Source organism: Hypomesus nipponensis, chromosome 12 (genome assembly GCF_054491055.1).
Source record: "Hypomesus nipponensis isolate SF chromosome 12, ASM5449105v1, whole genome shotgun sequence".
NCBI lineage: Eukaryota > Metazoa > Chordata > Actinopteri > Osmeriformes > Osmeridae > Hypomesus > Hypomesus nipponensis.
The window spans coordinates 4,030,742-4,051,193 of NC_140372.1; the positions used below are offsets into that span (position 1 = coordinate 4,030,742).

The window sequence follows — 20,452 nt, forward strand, 5'->3', positions numbered from 1 at the left end:
TAGTTCTCTGTACTGCTTGTTCGGCTGATGAAATAAAATGCTATTACGTTGATTATACTCCGTAGGCCAAATACGATTATTTTGATTTATAGTTTAGCAAAATGCTTCCTAGTTTGACTTAGTTTAGATGTTCTCTAAACTAAATCTGGTAACGGAGTGATAATGTTCAAACCTGAAAAGTGATGAGTCGAGAGAAGTTCTACACAGGGAATTGAACAAGCGAAAGTTTTTACTGCGCATGCGGAGTATCAGTAACTGCGGAAACGGGGATGGCGGATGCTGTGAGTGAAGAGTCGGGGACGACAGGAGACCAACATTCACCCTCATCTGATCTAGAGAAAAATAAAAATAACACGGTAAATACTCATCCCACTGGCAGGTCATAGATGTAGTGCATTTCGAAAGCTGCTAAATAGACCCAGTGACTGGCCTGGCACAGATGTGCGTTATTGATGCAAGTGACAACCCATATGTATGCTGCTTCCATAATAGCCCTTTAAACAGCTTTATGCGTTCAGTTTGAAAACAAAACAAATATGTCAAATAATATTTTGTAACAATGTAACCCTCACAATTTCGCTACTGTGAAGTGGTATTGGGGGGGAAACAATCTGAATTCCCATTTGCTCCCGCTAGTGCTCTGATGCGCACACGATAGATAATATTCGCTGCATCGTATACTGATGGTTGATAACGTGACATAGCAATTGCTATGGGATCCTGTTGTGTTGACAATCAATTAAAATAATCAAGCAATGGGTAACATATCCCAATATAGAGTAGAAGACCGCATGTAAAAAAGTGTATGAGTGGTCATTAAAGATAGTAGACGTGGTTTTCCAGATGGCGGAGGGGTCGACGCTCACTCAGAGGATGGAGATTAGTGTGACAGAGGCAGAGAAAAGAAATGGAAAAAACGCCGTGAACATGCAAGAAACCTTCACTGTGTATCTCATAGAAACTCGGTAAGAGACCACGCGTAGCGCTCAGTAGGCCTACCATTTATAGGCTATAGCCTCTCCTCAGTGGAGTACCTAACATGTTTCTTTCAAACCTCAGATGATAGGAAAACACACCTATATGGGCTAGTTAAAGAGTTCAGTTGTATGTGTGTCTGTAAGGCCTATGGCTGCAATAGCAGAAGGACACAACCCGGCCCCAGACTCTCTGTGGAGGAGATACAGCGAATTTGAGCTTCTTCGGCACTACCTGTTAGTCACATATCCCTTCATCATCGTGCCTCCACTGCCTGAGAAAAGGGTAAGTTCAAACCTGGCAACCTACAAAATTCAGACGGTATCCCAGAGAAAAGGGTTAAATTTAAACCTGGCAACCTAATGAGTTCAGGTTGCAGCTGAGCATCTTCTGGCCTGATTGTTGTGCTTGACGTGCAGGCAGAGTTTGTATGGCATAAGCTGTCTGCCGACAATATGGACCCAGACTTTGTAGAGCGTCGTAGGGTTGGACTGGAGAACTTCCTGCTTCGAGTGGCCTCACACCCGGTGCTGTCCAATGACAAGATCCTCTTCCACTTCCTGACGGAGGTATGTACATTTTGTGTTGTGGTATCGTTTGGGAATCTGAGTCTGGCTAATAAGAACAGGCTTGATCGGCTTGTCAGAGTGGCCAGTAAAGTCATTGGGGTAAACCAAGTTCAGCTCTCTGAGCTTTATGTTCGGCTGATTGTAAGGAAGACCCAGTCCATATTGGCTTCTACTGACCATCCCCTGAAGGGGGAGTTTGAGCTCTTGCTTTCAGGAAGAAGGTATAGAGCTCCCACACACAGAACAAAAAGATTTGGGGACTCTCGTTTGTTTTGCTATTGGGAGGCTACATTTGCATAAATGAATGGCACTTATATCTGGGTTTCAGCATGAAGTGATCCTTGTACCTGTACAGTGTTGTTGTCTCTGTGTGGTGTCAGGTCTGCTGTTTATGTAGTACTTGAGATGGATTGAATGTGTTTTAATACCTGTTTAATACAAATGTCCCCTAGTGCGATCAATAAAACTGACTTGACTTGTACACTAGTGTCATTCAGTCAGCCATTGACATGTAGGTTTGATAACAGGATACGGTTTGTATGGTACAACAATATGGAGTTTTACCAGAAATGAAAGTATGGTTTGAGAAGGTTTTTTTCAGAGCCCCCAGCTGAGAGTTTTTATGCCAATTGTAGTTTTCTCCTCCTCTGTTACAGGAACATGGCTGGAAGGAGGTGGTGTATGACACAGGATTCCAGGATAAGGTCTTTCCTGCCAAACACGTCCATGTATATCTGAGTGGAGGTGTACACACAATAGCTGCTTCTTGTTTTGTACACACAAAGTATCCTTTTGAAAGCAGCTGTTTGTGTGTGTAGTTATACCTTGTTTTGCGGTACAGTATTCAAACCTTACTTGGTTCTCCTGTGAACTCCAGGCAGACTCCAGGATCCGAGCTCTTAGTGCCACCTTCAGAGTGAAGAGTCCTGACAAGTAGGTGGCCTCACTCCTACCTGATCTATACAGGCTGGCTAGGGGCCTGATCTATACAGGCTGGCAAGGAGCCTGATCTATACAGGCTGGCTAGGGGCCTGATCCATACAGGCTAGCTAGGGGCCTGATCCATACAGGCTAGCTAGCAGCCTGATCCATACAGGCTAGCTGGGAGCTAGGAGCCTGGGAGCTAGGAGTCTGATTTATAAAGGCTGGCTAGGGGCCCTTCCATCAGGCCAGCTTGGTTTCTTGTGTGTTGTGTGGTGAATGAAGTTCTAACCTCTCTGTTCTCTCTATCCTCTTATCCAGACGCTTCACAGAGACCAAACACTACAGCGACGAGCTTCAGTCTCACACGTCCCAGGTGCTTCGAACGAGAGCTGTAAGTGACACACACCCAGCATTTAATGGTCTTTTAAGGTGTGTGTGTGTGATTGTGTGTGTGTGCAGGATTTTCATTTTCTACTCTCATCTTTCTCCAGAGAGTAGCAGACCGACTCTATGGGGTGTACAAGGTCCATGCAAACTATGGCAGAGTCTTCAGGTAGGATTTTTGATTTTATTTGACTAAACATATTTGATAGATGAAGGTATTTCAGGTAACTTCAATATGTGGAAGTATTATTTTGAAATACTCACTGTGTGTGTGTGTGTGTGCGTGCATGTGTGCGTGCGTGCATGTGTAGTGAATGGAGTGCCATAGAGAAGGAGATGGGAGATGGACTGCAGAGTGCCGGACATCACATGGACGCGTGAGTATTCCTCCGTAGACGATCCCCTGGGGATGCAGGGGACCCCCTCCTGTCGTCCCTGTAGCTGCAGGCCTGACACTCTGCCAGCTCTGTGGGTCCCAACGGAGGTGCTGAAGGCTAACCCCAGTCTCCCTCACTAACGGGGGCCTCGTTAGCAGGTATGCTGCTTCCATAGATGACATCCTGGAGGACGAGGAGCACTACGCAGACCAGCTGAAGGAGTACCTGTTCTTCGCAGAAGCCCTCAGGTAACTCTCTTAGCTGCAGAACTTGAACAAATGAGCGAAGCCCTTTTTTTTGGTGTTTGTGTCTGGCTGCAGGGCTGTGTGTTGTGTTTGAAACTGTGTTTGTGTCTGGCTGCAGGGCTGTGTGCAGGAAACATGAGCTGAGCCAGTTTGAACTGGAAGTGGCCTCCCAGGACCTCATCTCCAAGAAGCAGCAACGGGAGGAGCTGGCCACTGGGGTAGGTTCACCTGGACACACCTGGACACACCTGGACACACCTGGACACACCTGGACACACCTGGTCCATCTTGACACACCTGGACACACCTGGTCCATCTTGACACACCTGGACACACCTGGACACATCTGGTCCATCTTGACACACCTGGACACACCTGGACACACCTGGACACACCTGGACACACCTGGTCCATCTTGACACACCTGGACACACCTGGACACACCTGGTGCTCAGGGACATGAGAACACTGTAGCTCACTCCATACTCACTAACTGTTCCTTAGTACAGAGGTCTTCAACCCTGGTCCTCAGGGACCCCCTGCCCTACATGTTTTAGATGTTTCCCTGCTCCAACACACCTGATTCAAATGAATGGTCGTTAACAGGCTTCTGCATAACTAGATAACGACCCATTGATTTGAATCAGGTGTGTTGGAGCAGGGAAACATCTAAAACGTGCAGGACAGGGGGTCCCTGAGGACCAGGGTTGAAGACCTCTGCCTTAGTACATTCAATCGCACCGAAGAAGAGACTTTCCCGTCAGGAGCTTGATTATAATGACAAATTACAGCGTCGTAATGCAGTGAGTCTGTGACAGAAGACCGGGCACGTGACCCATCATCTCTGTCCCCAGATGTTCAGAGCGTTCTCCTTCAAAGGCATGACCAACAAGCTGTTTGGCCAGGAGAATCCGGAGCAGAGAGAGGCCAAGCTCAAGCTGCTGGAGGAGCAGATCGTCGAGGGAGAAGATGCCGTCAAGGACAAAACTGTAGAATGCGAGTAAGTCCCTCCTCCTTAGCTGCATGAACTGTTCCTGGAAAAGCCTCAACATAACGTGATGGGCGGTTTATTGTCAGACGTTTGTCTATGTTCTTCTATGCTGACATGATGTGTGTGTGTGTGTGTGTAGGGAGCATGTGAAGGCAGCTTGGGTGGACATGCAGCGCTTTAAGGAGCAGAAGGACAGGGACCTGAGAGAGGCTCTCTATCGCTACGCTCTCATGCAGATCAGCATGTGTAAGAAGGTGAGCCAGCTGCATAGATATACTGTGATGTAGATCAGCATGTCACTCATGCACGTAACACCATCATGCCAAAAACAGAGAGAGGAGATGTATAAGGTCGATGATGTGGGTCATGTTTTTGACCTGATCGATTTGACCCATCTACTCTTTCTTCTTTCCTCTCCTTCTATATCCTATTTCCTTCTCCTTCCTCTCTCTTTTTCCATCCTCTCTCCTTCTCCATCCTCTCTCCTTCTCCATCCTCTCTCCTTCTCCTTCCTGTCTCCTTCCTCTCTCCTTCTCCTTCCTCTCTCCTTCTCCATCCTCTCTCCTTCTCCATCCTCTCTCCTTCTCCATCCTCTCTCCTTCCTCCCTCCTACTCCATCTCCTTCTCTCCCTAGGGAATTCAAGTCTGGGGCAACGCTAAGGAGTGTTTCCAGAAGATGTGATGGCCTGTCGCTTTATGTTGATGTCATAGAGCAACTGTCTAACTGGGGTACTACACTGCACAACAATAAAGTGTTTAATACTGGTTGACGATTAGAAAGATAACAAGCACATAACTTTTCACCAATTCAATGAGTTGTTTTATTTAGGTGTTTATGAGGAGTGAGTTTGGAGAGAGACAGAGATGGTTAACTAACAATGTAATAATAATGTATTCATTTAGCTGATGCTTTTATCCAAAGCAATGTACATTGGTGGGGATTTGAACCTGCAACCTGCCGTCACATGTGCTAAACACTGAGCTACACCTGCCCTTTACCCTGGGAAAAGATCTACTTAACAGGTGATCATGGTTTACTTGAATGAAGACTCAGAGCCCTCAGTGATGGGGGTGGGTGTGGTACTTAAGGCACTGAGCACTACTGAGGTAGCGTAGCCACAAGTGGATGTCTCAGACTGTCTCAGACGGTGCCTAACTGTCCAGTTATCTAATGTATGCACGATTGGTTTTTCAATGCAGGGTCTGAGCTAAGAATTAAAACCAAAACAAGTGTGACTGATACTGAATTCCTGCAATAATGAACGCAAATCAACTGTTTGGTTAAAGCACAATGTCAAAGGATTTCATATGAGGGAGCAAAGACTAATCGTGGTACTTACTGAACCTTTCCTTCCTTGAGGTTTAACTTGTAAATAATATTATAGCATGTGTTACAATCTATGAATTTTTCAGTGAACATTCATCTTGTGTATGTTGATTTGCCAAATATATTAAAACTTTTAATATGTAGATTAGAATTATTCAAAGATACATTTTATCTATTTTGTCCTGCATTAAACATTTGATTTGTATCTCTTCCCTGATTTCTGAACTTGGCATTTAATTTTATGCATCACTGTCTTACGCCTACAACTAAACAAAAAACATTACCACAAAATGTGTTTAAAGTTACAGGACGAAAACATATATAAAATAGAGAAATACATTTTAAGGTAAGCAAAAAGGCACAGAAATATCCATTTGTTTTATATATATATGATTTATATATATATATATATATATATATATGATTTATTTCATAAATATGTGATATATGTATATTCTCATATTAAGCAACACAAAAGACAAGGCAATGATATGGCACACAGCCTTCAGGCTGTAGAACAGTTTCAGAGCATTAAGGACATTCTTACAAAGACTTACAAAGAATGCAACATATCAGGAGTTGGTCTATAATAAGGACAATCTTCATTGTGAACAGTAGCAGATGGAAAAATATATTTCAACAAAACATGACAAGTTCATCCATACCCCACTGCGGGCAGCCTTGTATGTGACATACAGACATTGCCCATCTGAAGAACAATATGGCACAGTTCAAGCTTTTGTGGAAGGGACCTTGAGGTAAAGTAAGTAAAATGCATCTTCATAGTTTGCAGAAGGGCTAGTCCCACAGCATGTTCTGGTGTAATGGCTAAACATCAACAAGGAACTAGCTTGTGTATAAATACGACACATTCAATAACATGGAACGAATATACTTAAACACACTGCGAATGCAACAAATGATTTTACTTTTACAATACAACACATTTTGATAATTACAACAACAGTGACAATGATATACTTACTGACAGCTTATTGTCATAAAATATGCGAGTTCATTATAATATTTGTATCCTTAAAGCAACATAGTGTTTATGGTCATCACTCACTGATAGCAGGGTTCCAGTGGAGAGATATGATTTGTGGCATCTGTCAGTCAAAAATGTTTCTGTTTAACAACAAGCAGATGTACAGAAAAACACACACTGGACATAAGGTAGTCAGTTGACACAGTATATAGAAACAGTTCAATTTCTAGTTATGTATTAATACAAAACATTAACGGTTCCGGTACTGCATAACCATTTCAGGTTTGGACTGTGCCAAAGCCTCATTGCACAGGGGACATCAGGCGTGGAATATACTATTTATAGGGGTGCTCTCGGCTCTGATTTAAGGCAAGGGCACTAGGAGGTAACTACGGCAACAGTAGGAATTAGTACGTAGTATCAGTACCAGTTGCAGTCTAAAAAGCCAGCAACACTATAACGGTGAGGTTTTGCAGAATAAATAAAGTTATGGTCCCTATATCATCAGTAAAATACATCATGGGAAAATGACCATCTTGAGCCTTCAGCCCTTTGGAGATCAAAGGAAATCAAAGAAAATAGTCTTTGGTTGAAAAGAAAGAGATATTACAATGGTATGGTGTTGAGGAGTGAAAAATATGCAGAGATGGGAAGTAATGAAGTACAAATACATGTACTTAAGTACAGTAAAAGGTTTATGGTATCAATACTTTACTGCACTATGAATGTTTCTGACATTACTTTCACTCACTTTTACACACACACTTGTACTTTCTACTTTTACACTTTAACTTGAGTGAAAAAGTCCAGTCAGTACTTTAAACATGAGTATCTGTACGTCTACTTGAGTGAAGGATGTGTGCACGGTAGACATCTCTGCAAATACGATAGTTGAACTGAAGTGACTTTTTCTTGATATGATTAACATTTTATTATTATATTAACATATCATTCCTTTCTATAACCCTGTATCTATGAAACATGATATCTTGAAAGTGTTGGATTGTCAATTAGTTACACAAAGAAAGAGACAATTCTGGATATATGTACTTTACAGTACGTTCTTGACCTGCATTAAAATGTACTGCTTTCAATTTCAAGTCAAACTTGGTTTCAGAAATTCTTTCAACTCTTTTAAAATTATACTTATGCTCTAATCATTGATTGACCAATGATTGAATATTTTTTAATCCAATATTTATAAGGTTTGTTATTAGATAAATACAGTATATATACACAATTAATATAGTATTTAAAAGTGGAAAATAAAATGAAAAGATTAATTCGTAACAATTAATCTTTGTGTCAAAAATAGGGCCTTGGGTTTAGCCAGTCCAAGTAAACTATCGTCAACAAAGTCTTAGAACAAAATTTTTTGTCATGACGTTTCCTAAATGTGTTCAAATCTTGTGTGACAGTACAAAAGTTCCAATATATATGAAGATGAGGTAAGGGTCTCCATGGGGAAGACACTGCCACTACCCGTCTCAACTGTGATAACTCTCTTGCTCCCGAAACGTGGAGAGGACAGGAAGCTGTCAATACATACTGGAACATTCTGGCCGGCACCTGTACTAGGATGATTTGAAAATGAGACAAGTAGGAAATGGCGTGATTTTAGCTGAATAATTCCAATGATTCCACCCCAAATTGTTTGGAGGGACTAGGACTGGGAGACAACACAGCTACAGAGAACATAGAGTCTGGCCTGGCCAGCCTCACCCACAGGGGAGAGGCCTGGCCAGCCTCACCCACAGGGGAGAGGCCTGGCCAGCCTCACCCACAGGGGAGAGGCCCGGTGCCGGCCTCCTGGCGTGGCCGAGGAGGCGTGGCCTCAGACGTGGGACTCGTCCAGGTCCAGGTCCACGGGGGAGAGGGGCAGGCGGCGGGGCGAGCGGCGGGGCGACAGCAGGGGGGCCAGCAGGGGGGCCAGGAGGGGGTTCTCCGTGCCCCCGTCCTCGCTGATGTGCAGCAGGGTGTCCGTGTGGAGCAGCAGGGACTTGGTGTCCTCGTCCCCGGGACTCTCCTGGATCTGGGAGGGCGCCGGGGGAGCGGCGGGGCTGGGCGAGGGGGCAGAGCCCAGGACCGGGAGAGGCGGGGGGAGGGGGGAGCAGGTGCGTGAGGGCGGGGTGGGTGAGGAGGCGCGGGAGAGGGAGGGAGGGGGAGACAGACTGCTACGAAGGCTCCACTGCTCTCTCTTCTCCTTGCTGTCCAGGGAGGTTGTCTCCTGGGGGTGGGGGGGGTGGGGGGGGGGCAGGTGTGGTCACGTCAACATGACTGACACAAGCAGTTGGATATTTGGATAAACAGATGTCATTCAAATTACAGACACGAATGAAACATTAAATACCTAGCTAGGTTTGCTACATTCAAAATGCGATTGGCAGCTTAAATACTTGTACATGTAAGGACTCTCTCATATATATACGTAGATCTCTCTCTCTCTACCTTTGTGTTGGCAGGGCAGTGAAGATCCGCTTTGACCGTGGCCTCTACACCCGGGGTGGGAGTAGAGGCGGCGGGGGCCGTGGGAGTCGGGGGCCCGGTGGAGGCCGGGCTGGGCTTCCTGCTCTCAGGGTGTGGCCCCGCCCCGCTGGGCGTGGGGGACTTGGAGGGAGCCGCCGCCCCCTGCCGCTGCTGGGTCTCCGTGAAGGTGACCGATCTCTTCTGGTCCGTGTTGGCTGCGGAGACACGACAACTCACCTTACCTAGAGCTCCCTCTAGCGGACTGCTCACACAAAAACCTCCTTCAGCATCATCATCATCATCCTCTTCGTCGTCAGAGTCACCAGGGGGCAGGGTGGGGCGGGGAAGGGGAAGGGGAGGGGTATGCAAGACAGACATGCAGAGCGTCCTATCAGGTGTGAGAGAAACGGGGGGGGGGGGCGTGGCCTTAGCGTTGCAGGAGGGGGTAGAGGGGTGGGGGAGTAAGAGTCAGGCAATCTCACCTTCACAGTCCAATAAAGTTTCTTTATTGAGAACAAGACAAGGCATAAACAGAACAGAACGACAGAGTCAGTTATTGGGGTTGGAAGACAAAATGGACGCAGACACGACAGACGGCACCACGTGAAGGGGGAGGACGAGGATGGGCCCGGCTCAGTTCAAGTCAAGCGCAGTGGATCGCTAGTCTGACTGCACCGAGCACAAGCATGGTGCTCCAACTGAACGCGTGCGTGTGCTTGATCTGAACTGCGGGGTCGTTTATACAGACACACAGGCACAAACGGACACACACACACACACACTCATGCTGTGGTTACCCAGAGGTTTGGTCTTGGGCTGGATGCTCCTGCGCGTGGTGGACAGTCTGGCTCCAGAACGACTGCGCGGCTCGTTGGAACTCTTCGGAATGGACAGCAGGGGGCGCCGCAGCTAAGACGAGACACACAAGAGAAGCTGAATCCAGCCTCTGTGGACAGACAGGGAGTGTTCCAGAAGGACAGACAGGGAGTGTTCCAGAAGGACAGACAGGGAGTGTTCCAGAAGGACAGACAGGGAGTGTTCCAGAAGGACAGACAGGGAGTGTTCCAGAAGGACGGACAGGGAGCACACTCACCTGCCTGAGGCCTCTCTTGCGTCCCAGCGGAGCCTGGAGCAGGTTCTGCTGGCCCGGTTCACTCTGGACACTGGCCACTCTGGACACACAGAACCACACAGAACCACACAGAACCACACAGAACCAGACAGACAGATAGACAGACAGACAGACAAAAGACAGACAGACAGACAGACAGACAGACAGACAGACAGACAGACAAAAGACAGACAGACAGACAAAAAGACGGGTGGACAGGTAGAAAGGCAAACAGAGCCAAACAGACAGGCAAGTAGAGAGACACAGACAGGTAGACAGACAGACAGACGACAGGTATGCAGACAGACAGAAAACAGGTAGAGACAGACAAACAAACAAACAAACCAGTTAGTATGCCAGGTAAGCCCAGTCACTCCTTATCAACTCTCCAGTCTCCTTCAGTAGGAGGAGCCCCAGGAGAGTTTAAAAGGAGCTCCACCCATCTCCCATCACCCAATACCAAACCACACGGACACAAACAGAGTACAGGACACCCAATCACAGAGCAGGAAACACAGTCAGAATCTGCCATGTCATACACCAAAAACACCAAGGGGATTGTGGGGGCTGGAGTATGGAAATTATTTCATACATGTTACACTTTGGTTCAAAACTCAAATGATTATACTTCGGAAATAATAAATCATATAAATATAACCAAATGAAAGTGTTGGTGGTAGGTGGGTTTCCACTCCAGTGCCCCATGCCCCTACAGATTGGAGTTCAGATCCAATTTGAACAGCGAGAAGCCTGGAACACGTAGAGTATGAATACACCATGGCACTGATGAACAGCTGGCTGAGATGGACACCACCAACGACAAGACAGAGAGACAGAGAACTACCTCATCCTCACACAGCAGTACTATGAGCTGGAAATGGAATGTGGCTCAGTGCTCATGTGCAGAGATACTGGCACACCAGACACCAGAGAGACGGGGGGGGGGAAACTAAAGGTCAAGGGTCAAGAGAGGGGGGGGGGGGGGCGGGGGGGCGGGGACGAAAGGTGGAGAAAGGGGTGGGGGCAGATAGGGAGAAGGAAGAGAGTCATGGAGAAGGAAGAGAAGGGAGGGGGCGTGGAGAGACGGGAGGCTTGACTGGATGCGCATGAGTGGTTTCACGGAAGGGTGGGGCGGAGGGAGGCGCCTGGATAAGCCCCTCCCCTCCCCGCCGCACACCCACAGATGTGTATCATACAGAGAGAGAGAGAGAGAGAGAGAGGAGGGAGAGAGGGGGGAGGAGAGAGAGAGAGAGAGGGGGGGGGGGGACGGGACGCACACATAGGTAGGGGGGGGGGGTGCGTGACACTGTACCTAGACAGGTTACCCTCGTCCATCAGGCCCTGGGACTCATCTAGCACATTGGGCTCACTGCAGAAGGGGGGCAGGGGGAGAAGGGGGTTTAGGGAGAGAGGAGACGCATGCAGCCCAGATCCAAGGCCACTACTCTGGGGAGGAGGTGAGGAGGATGGGGGGGGGGGTCTGGAGCTTCATGTGGAGAGCTCTGGTTCATGTTCTCTACCAGATACTAACACAGCAGGTCTGAGCTGAACTACAGGATAAACAGACTACCCGCTGTCAAGCTGTAGAAAGAAAGGTTAGGCACCAAAGGCTCAAAGAAATATACACAGAATCACTGTGGCTGTAACATGCCAGTGGAGATAAACAAACAATTTAAAAAACAGGAAACAAGGAGCTGATATGTTCATCTTCTGGAGGTGTGTGTCACATCATTGTTAGGGGTGCGCATGTCTGTATTTGTGTGTGTGTGTGTACCTGTGGCTGGGCAGCATGTTGCTGCGGGGGTGTTCAGGGTGAGGGGCCTCTGTGGTGTGGCTGGAGAAGCGACGCTGGGCCAGAACCTTGGGGAGGAAGGCCTCCTGCTCACTCACAACACTGGGGATACTCATGGAGTCATCTGGAGACGGAGGAGGGAGAGAGGGGGGAGAGAGAGGAGGGAGAGAGAGGAGAGAGAGCAGAGAGAGAGGAGAGAGAGAGAGAGAGAGGAGAGAGAGAGAGAGGAGAGAGGAGGAGAGAGTGGGGGGAGAGAGAGGAGGGAGAGGAGAGGGAGATGAAGAGATAAATGTATGGTGTGAATTGTCAATTAACTGATCTTGTGTGCAAAACGTATTTCCTTACTATATGCAATATTCTTTACATTGAATCAAGTGTCTGGTAACAGATAAGGGAGATGCAGTAGGTAGAAGGTAGAGGACAGACAGGAAAGATGTAGCAGGTAGACAGGAGAGATGCAGCAGGCAGACAGGAGAGATGTAGCAGGTAAACAGGAGAGATGCAGAAGGTGGACAGGAGAGATGCAGGAGGTAAAAGGGTCTGACTCTCTTCGTCGTCCTCGTCGGTGCGGCTGAGCGTGTCCTGGGAGGGCTGTCGTGAGGGCTGGCTCTCCTGCTCCCAGACAGTGCCCGTGCCCGTGTTGGAGCGTGACATGGTGGCTAGGCTCAGACGGTACGCTGACGTGGACGTGCCCACCGTGCTGATGGACGTCTTCCCCTGGTACGCTGTTGGTTTCACGCACACACACACACAGGCTGACCCCAGCGTGACCTGAGTCTGACCCCAGCCTGACCCCAGCCTGACCCCAGCCTGACCTGAGCCTGACCCCAGCCTGACCTGAGCCGCTGTGGACGGCCTCCTTCAGGATCTTCAGCTCGTTGTTGAACTCGGCGAACAGAGAGCTCTTGCAGAGCGGCCTGGGGATGAAGCGACGCTCCAGCTGGTCAGCGATGTGGTGGCGAGCTGTGATCTCCTCCTGAGACTCTGCTGGCTGGGTCAGGAGCTGGTGTGCACACACACACATGAATACACACACACACACACACAGGTCCACACACAGGTACACAGGAAGGAGTGAAGCAGCAACACAGAGAGGTGTTGGAGAGGAGAGAGGGGGGAGGTCAGAGAGGCAGAGCTCACCTTGCACTGTATGAAGGGTCTGAGCAGGACGAAGATGGGGATCCTGGTGCGCACGATGAAGTCGATGAAGTCCCAGAAGGCCAGACCCCCGACCTTCCTCAGTGCCATCTCCTTCACCTGCAGGCTGAGGCGGTACCACTGCTGGCCCAGCTGTCGCTCAAAACACACCAGGACCACCTTTAGAGCTGGAGAGAAACACCATAACCAGCTTTAGAGCTGGGCAGAGAAACACCATAACCAGCTTTAGAGCTGGAGAGAAACACCATAACCAGCTTTAGAGCTGGGCAGAGAAACACCATAACCAGCTTTAGAGCTGGAGAGAAACACCATAACCAGCTTTAGAGCTGGGCAGAGAAACACCATAACCAGCTTTAGAGCTGGGGAGAGAAACACCATAACCAGCTTTAGAGCTGGGGAGAGAAACACCATAACCAGCTTTAGAGCTGGGGAGAGAAACACCATAACCAGCTTTAGAGCTGGGGAGAGAAACACCATAACCAGCTTTAGAGCTGGGGAGAGAAACACCATAACCAGCTTTAGAGCTGGGGAGAGAAACACCATAACCAGCTTTAGAGCTGGGGAGAGAAACACCATAACCAGCTTTAGAGCTGGGGAGAGAAACACCATAACCAGCTTTAGAGCTGGGGAGAGAAACACCATAACCAGCTTTAGAGCTGGAAAGAGAAACACCCTCCCCAGCCCTCCCCAGGGGGCGGAGGGTGCTCAGCCTACCCAGGTATGCGGCCTGGCTGGTGGACTCGGCCAGCCCCTCCCTGCGCAGGTCCTTGCTGGTGTCTCCGGGCGTGGAGCAGTGTGCGGGGGACGAGTCCAGCATGAAGTTCTTGGTGCGGGAGGTGCTGAGGATACGCGGGGGCAGCAGGATGTTGATGACCGTCTGCAGGAGCAGCAACACCTCTGGCTGCTCCAGGTGAGGACTGTCTGTCGGGGGGGAAACATGGTGATAACGATGGGTGTCAGATGGCTGAGCGGTTAGGGAGAATTATTCCTTGGGCAAGGCACTTCACCCTACTTGCGCTCGGGGGGGATGTCCCTGTACTTACTGTAAGTCACTCTGGCTAAGAGCGTCTGCTAAATGACTAAATGTAAATTAAACATACATCTGTTATAGATTTACGTCTGCTATTGAGTCGAGGAGGAATTGTCTTTCGATGACAGTCAGCCAATCTCAGTATACATTACAATATACAGTGTATCTGTCTGTCCATGGTGTACCATGATTGTATCTCTCCATACCATTCTTGTCAGGGCCAAGGTGCAATACTGTGTATATGTGCGTGTGTAAATGTGGTACCTTTGCTGCCTGAGCCCACCGTCAACACAAAGGGAATCAGCAGGTTCAGCAGCATGCCTTCTCGTCTCTCCTGATTGGTAAACGGCGATATCACATGACTGAGAGGGAAGTCGTCCTTTAGCGCCTGAGCAAGGAGGGAAAATTGAGTTGTCAGGATCAGAGCTAGGGGTCAGATTCAGGGTTAAGACCAGATTCAGTGTTAAGAGGGTTACTTTCAGGGTTAGAGGGTTGGGGTCAGGGTTAGAGGGTTACGTTCAGGGTTAGAGGGTTGGGGTCAGGGTTAGAGGGTTACGTTCAGGGTTAGAGGGTTGGGGTCAGGGTTAGAGGGTTGGGGTCAGGGTTAGAGGGTTGGGGTCAGGGTTAGAGGGTTACGTTCAGGGTTAGAGGGTTGGGGTCAGGGTTAGAGGGTTGGGGTCAGGGTTAGAAGGTTGGGGTCAGGGTTAGAGGGTTACGTTCAGGGTTAGAGGGTTGGGGTCAGGGTTAGAGGGTTGGGGTCAGGGTTAGAGGGTTACGTTCAGGGTTAGAGGGTTGGGGTCAGGGTTAGAGGGTTGGGGTCAGGGTTAGAGGGTTACGTTCAGGGTTAGAGGGTTGGGGTCAGGGTTAGAGGGTTGGGGTCAGGGTTAGAAGGTTGGGGTCAGGGTTAGAGGGTTACGTTCAGGGTTAGAGGGTTGGGGTCAGGGTTAGAGGGTTGGGGTCAGGGGGTTGGGGTCAGGGTTAGAGGGTTGGGGTCAGGGGGTTGGGGTCAGGGTTAGAGGGTTGGGGTCAGGGTTAGAGGGTTGGGGTCAGGGGGTTGGGGTCAGGGGGTTGGGGTCAGGGTTAGAGGGTTGGGGTCAGGGGGTTGGGGTCAGGGTTAGAGGGTTGGGGTCAGGGGGTTGGGGTCAGGGGGTTGGGGTCAGGGGGTTGGGGTCAGGGGGTTGGGGTCAGGGTTAGAGGGTTGGGGTCAGGGTTAGAGGGTTGGGGTCAGGGTTAGAGGGTTGGGGTCAGGGGGTTGGGGTTAGGGGGTTGGGGTCAGGGGGTTGGGGTCAGGGGGTTGGGGTCAGGGGGTCAGGGTTAGAGGGTTGGTTCTGATGTTGTGTGAGCTGTGTGTGTGTTCTGACAGCAGCAGGTGTGTTGGGTTAGGGTTAGGGTGCTACCTGGATCTGTAGGGCCACCAGGCGGACCACGGCCGTGCTGAAGGGGAGAGGGGGGGACAGGTAGGGGCTGAGGTGCAGCAGGGGCAGGCCGTCTGCCACGCTGGAGGGGCCCACCACCCCCATCACCTGGGACACACACACACACCTGTTGTTTTGGCATATACACATTCTTTGGTGCATTGTGTGTGTGTGTGTGTGTGTGCTCCTCACCAGGTTGACACAGACGTTAATGAGAGAGCGGAGATGAGGAAGGAAGGAGATGATTGGCTGACGCTGAAGGGTCAGACAGATGCCCTCAATCAGACTGCTGGCTGCTTCCCACTCCACCTGCCTCCTACACACACACACACACGCGCGTGCGCACACACACACACACACAGACGTTTACACACACTCATACATGTAAATACACACGTACACAAACACACTTAGTTAGTGTCAGCCATTAAACAAATCTGCTTATCAAATATTGAACACTGGCACATACCTGATATCTAGGTTAGAAAACACACAACACCACATGTGCACTACGCTACTTATACACTGCACTCAACATCACACAAACAAAATATTCATTTCAATCTAATCAGTGGGTAAAGAGTGAAATGAACTGACTTGAAACAAGTATGGTATTGAAGACCTCTACTTACATAACAGAGCAGCTCCACAGACACCAGCACTGAACATCTATAGCTGACACACTGCCCCACCCAGACACTCTAGTCTATACAGCCCAGTGACACAGCATGTACTGCACAACACACACACACACACACACACACACCTTCCCAGTGACGCACACACACACACACACAGATAGGCACACATGCAGACACCACACACACGCACACGCTGAGGCTCACGCAAACCAACACACACACACCACACACACCTACACAAAGACACACACAGCCCCAGAGAGACACACACACACACACACACACAGCCCCAGAAACGGCACAGGCATCACATCACCACGTAAGCAGGGTTCTAAGTGGGCGGAGCCACACAGTAGCAGCACGTGACGGTACGAGGCCACACGGCGCCGGACGGCTACGGCACAGGGTAAACGGTGACGGGCGGCAGAGAGGGAGGGCGGCGCGCGGCGCGGCAACAGACCTGGTGCACAGAGCCTGCGGGCGAGCGCACCTGAGCGTGGGCATCTTGTGGATCTTGTTGAACATGCGGTCCAGCCTCTTCAGGATGAGTATGAGGGCGGGGCGCACCGCCTCCGCCGTCCAATCGGTGATGGGGAGCATCTCGGTGATGTAGCGCCGCAGGCCGCGGCTCTCCATGGTCAGGGTGTCGTAGGGGGCCAGCTTCAGCAGGGCGTGGGCGATCTCCGCCAGCCTGGCGTACATGCGGGACACACACACACAGGAGTAATGTATACATGTGTGACACACACACACACTCAAATGGACATTCTCTCTCCCCTCATCCCTCCCCTCCCCTCCACCCCCTGTCTCTCCTTCCTCCCCCTGTCTCTCCCTTCCCTCCTCCCCCCATCCGTCCCCTCTCACCTCATGTGGGACTTGATGTCGAGCAGTTCCAGGGCGATGACGCGCGGCTCCCCGGCCACGTTCTGCAGGATCTTGAGGCGCGGGCCGCAGTGCTTGTAGAACTCGGTGCAGATGTTGAGCAGGGACTCCCGGGGCCTCCTGAACTCCTCCCTGGCCATGCGCTCGTCCAGCTCCTCCCTGGGCAGCCCCTGGCCCTCCTCCAGCAGGTGCAGGTTGTCCCTGGATACGCCGCAGGGCCCCCCCCCGAATGCATAGGATTAGAAAACAGGGTCTAATATGACATACCATGACATACCATGATGTCATATGGCTGAGCGGTTCCGGTTAGGGAGTCGGGCTATTAATGAGAAGGTTGCCGGCTCGATTCCCCGCCGTGCAAAATTACATTGTGTCCTTGGGCAAGGCACTTCACCCTACTTGCCTCGGGGAGACTGTCCCTGTACTTACTGTAAGTGGCTCTGGATAAGAGCGTCTGCTGAATGACTACATGTTGATGATGTCATCCAGGTGTGTGCAGTGTGCTCCTCACCTGTTGGCTCCTCCTCCAGACATGGTGTGGTTGGATGCAGTCGCTCCCTTGTGTCCCTGTTCACACCGGCTTATCTGGGGTGCCGTCATGGGCCTGGGGCGGGGGCAGAACACACCTTAACTACTGTGTCCAACTCACAACGGAAGCACCTTGGGTGTGAGGTAAGTGTGGCTGAGCAGTTAGGGAATCGGGCTAGTAATCAGAAAGTTGCTGGTTGGATTCCCGGCCGTGCCACATGACGTTGTGTCCTTGGGAAAGGCACTTCACCCTACTTGCCTCAGGGGGAATGTCCCTGTACTTACTGTAAGTGGCTCTGGATAAAAGTGTCTACTAAATGACTAAATGTAAATGTATATGTGCGTGTGTGTGTGTCTGACCGTGTGAGGGACTCTGAGCTGTACAGCAGGGCCTGCAGGGAGGTGTGTGTGTGTGTCTGACCGTGTGTGTGTCTGACCGTGTGTGTGTCTGACCGTGTGAGGGACTCTGAGCTGTACAGCAGGGCCTGCAGGGAGGTGGACAGGGCAGCGATGGCGGCGATCTCATCCCTGGCGGCCGAGGCTGACTCCATACACATGGTGTTCCTCTTCAGCTTCTGCAGGAAGCACGGCACCAGAGCCTCCAACACCATCAGCATCTGGAGACTGACACACACACACATAGTGTATGCAAATGGTGTGCGAATACAGGCGTGTGTACTGTAGGGTGTGTGTGTGTGTGTGTGTGTGTGTGAGAAGGTTCTCCTACCTCCTAAAGGACTCGGGGGCGTAGGCTACCACGGTCACACACAGCTTGATAGACTCACTGATGGAAAAGGCCAGGTCCTCATTCCCATAGCAGAAGTCTGAAACACACACACATAGACACACACACACACACACACACACACACACATACAGGTCACATACAGGGAAAGAAAAGGATGTGTGTGTGCGTGTGTGTTAGTGTGTTCATGTATGTCTGTGTGTTTATGTAGGGCCTTGTGAGCATGCATGTGTGTGTGTGTGTGTTACTTTGTACAGGTGTGTGTGTAAGCATGCTCAGGTGTGCGTGTGTGTTTACCCAGAGAGCGTAGGGGCTTGTCAGCCTTCACCAGCTCCAGAGCGTCCAGAGCATCCTGGGTCTCTCCCTCCAGGGATACCAGCAGGTGGAACAGACACTGGGCAGATACCCCCTTAGACAGGCCTGTACTGGTGCTGCTCTGCAACACACACACACACACACACACACCATGGGAAGAACCAACTTCATCACCAGTCCTGGACACATACCGCACTGTATTCATGTGTGGGGATGTGTGTTTTTGAGTGTGAGAGAGACTAAGACACAGACAGAGAGAGAAAGAGACAGACAGACAGTGTGCGTGTGTGCCGTGTCGGTGTGTGTGTGTGTGCTCATGTGTGTGTGTGCACGTGTGTGTGTGTCTCACGGTGAACTCCAGCAGAGGGGCCACGCTGGCGAACAGCTGCAGGACGAAGGGCTTCCTGTGCAGGATGTAGAACTGTCTGCAGCAGAACTCCACCCCCTGCCGCAGCAGAGGGTTGCTCTCATAGTCAGCATAGGCCTGCAGCAACAACAACGCACTGTCAGCATGCGCCTGTGTGTGTGTGTGTGTGTACTATACAGGTGTGTATATTATAGTGAGTGTGTGTGTGTGTACAGGTGTGTATAACATAGTGTGTGTGAGGTGTGCCTGCCTGCAGCATGGTGGGCAGGATCCACTGGTAGCCACTGAGGGAGAACAGGTGGTTGAAGTGCACCGCCGTGTTGATGGCAGTGGCGGTGTACTGCCTGAGGAGGGCGCTGTCCTCGGGGTGCAGCAGCAGGGCGCCGTTGAACACGCTGAGGAAGAGCATCATCTCGTCGCCCCAGGGATACTCACTGGGCATGCCCAGGAACATCTCCTCCAGCAGCTTGATCCACAGCACCTTGTGGAGGGTGTCCAGCCCAAACAGTTCCTTGCCTGGGAGGGGGGGGGGGACGTTTCCAAACATGGCTGTTAGTACACCGAACACCTCCCATCTTTGCCATTGTAATCTAAGATTGTGAATTTACATACACTTTTTCATAAATGTGTATGATGAAAAAATTGATAAAAATGTAAATGTGAAAATGAGTAGTGTAATGGAACGTCCCGCCCCTGCACCAGAGTAAAGTGTGTGTGATGTCCGATGTGTTGTAGTTCTAGAAGGTCAGACTGGCCTACCCTGGGGCTCGTTGAAGAGGGAGAACTCGGCGTCGATGGCGGTGCGGGGGAAGGAGGGCAGGCGCAGCAGGTCCTCCTGGAGCAGGGACACGTGGGACTGCTTGTGGACCGCCGGCATGTTCTGGGTCAGAGAGATGAGGAACAGAACCCTGCCCACCTCCTCCAGCTTACGGGAAAACACCTGGGGGAGGGAGAGAGAGAGAGAGAGAGAGAGAGAGAGAGAGAGAGAGAGAGAGAGAGAGAGAGAGAGAGAGAGAGAGAGAGAGAGAGAGAGAGAGAGAGAGAGAGAGAGAGAGAGAGAGAGAGAGAGAGAGAGAGAGAGAGAGAGAGAGAGAGAGAGAGAGAGAGAGAGAGAGAGAGAGAGGGGGGGGGGAGAGAGAGAGAGAAGAGAGAGAGGGGGGGGGGAGAGAGAGAGAGAGAGAGAGAGAGAGAGAGAGAGAGAGAGAGAGAGAGAGAGAGAGAG

The 20,452-nt window shown here is 50.2% G+C and overlaps 2 protein-coding genes across 4 annotated transcripts in view; one reads left to right on the plus strand and one right to left on the minus strand.

The window, feature by feature from the left end:
- Nucleotides 1–122: 122 nt before the first annotated feature.
- LOC146260726 (sorting nexin-4-like) lies at nt 123–5,997 on the plus strand. 2 transcript variants are annotated; one of them, XM_084667506.1, is made up of 14 exons: nt 123–356; nt 844–965; nt 1,122–1,260; nt 1,395–1,544; nt 2,201–2,248; nt 2,422–2,477; nt 2,787–2,859; nt 2,960–3,021; nt 3,164–3,229; nt 3,385–3,477; nt 3,593–3,692; nt 4,329–4,474; nt 4,605–4,719; nt 5,100–5,997. In XM_084667506.1, exons 1-14 carry the CDS (start codon nt 270–272, stop codon nt 5,145–5,147), a joined length of 1,305 nt encoding a protein of 434 aa, XP_084523632.1. In that variant the 5' UTR covers nt 123–269; the 3' UTR covers nt 5,148–5,997. The 2 variants fall into 2 exon arrangements, with proteins under 2 accessions (XP_084523632.1, XP_084523633.1); XM_084667507.1 differs by having other exon boundaries at nt 3,388–3,477.
- A 189-nt stretch (nt 5,998–6,186) lies between these two features.
- Nucleotides 6,187–20,452, minus strand: part of unc80 (unc-80 homolog (C. elegans)) — a 44,167-nt gene continuing 29,901 nt past the window's right edge. For both annotated transcript variants that reach the window (XM_084667731.1, XM_084667732.1), the window contains 23 exons: nt 19,990–20,170; nt 19,481–19,746; nt 19,213–19,347; nt 18,846–18,984; nt 18,531–18,627; nt 18,257–18,427; nt 17,787–17,879; nt 17,258–17,476; nt 16,854–17,084; nt 15,945–16,068; nt 15,735–15,860; nt 14,602–14,725; nt 14,022–14,228; nt 13,290–13,474; nt 12,987–13,152; nt 12,695–12,874; nt 12,132–12,273; nt 11,670–11,726; nt 10,340–10,418; nt 10,044–10,155; nt 9,729–9,749; nt 9,229–9,461; nt 6,187–9,007 (listed from right to left, as the gene is read on the minus strand). In XM_084667731.1, the coding sequence (XP_084523857.1) occupies nt 8,615–9,007; nt 9,229–9,461; nt 9,729–9,749; nt 10,044–10,155; nt 10,340–10,418; nt 11,670–11,726; nt 12,132–12,273; nt 12,695–12,874; nt 12,987–13,152; nt 13,290–13,474; nt 14,022–14,228; nt 14,602–14,725; nt 15,735–15,860; nt 15,945–16,068; nt 16,854–17,084; nt 17,258–17,476; nt 17,787–17,879; nt 18,257–18,427; nt 18,531–18,627; nt 18,846–18,984; nt 19,213–19,347; nt 19,481–19,746; nt 19,990–20,170 (3,681 nt within the window). In that variant the 3' untranslated portion in view covers nt 6,187–8,614. The remainder of the gene's footprint in view (nt 9,008–9,228; nt 9,462–9,728; nt 9,750–10,043; nt 10,156–10,339; nt 10,419–11,669; nt 11,727–12,131; nt 12,274–12,694; nt 12,875–12,986; nt 13,153–13,289; nt 13,475–14,021; nt 14,229–14,601; nt 14,726–15,734; nt 15,861–15,944; nt 16,069–16,853; nt 17,085–17,257; nt 17,477–17,786; nt 17,880–18,256; nt 18,428–18,530; nt 18,628–18,845; nt 18,985–19,212; nt 19,348–19,480; nt 19,747–19,989; nt 20,171–20,452) is intronic.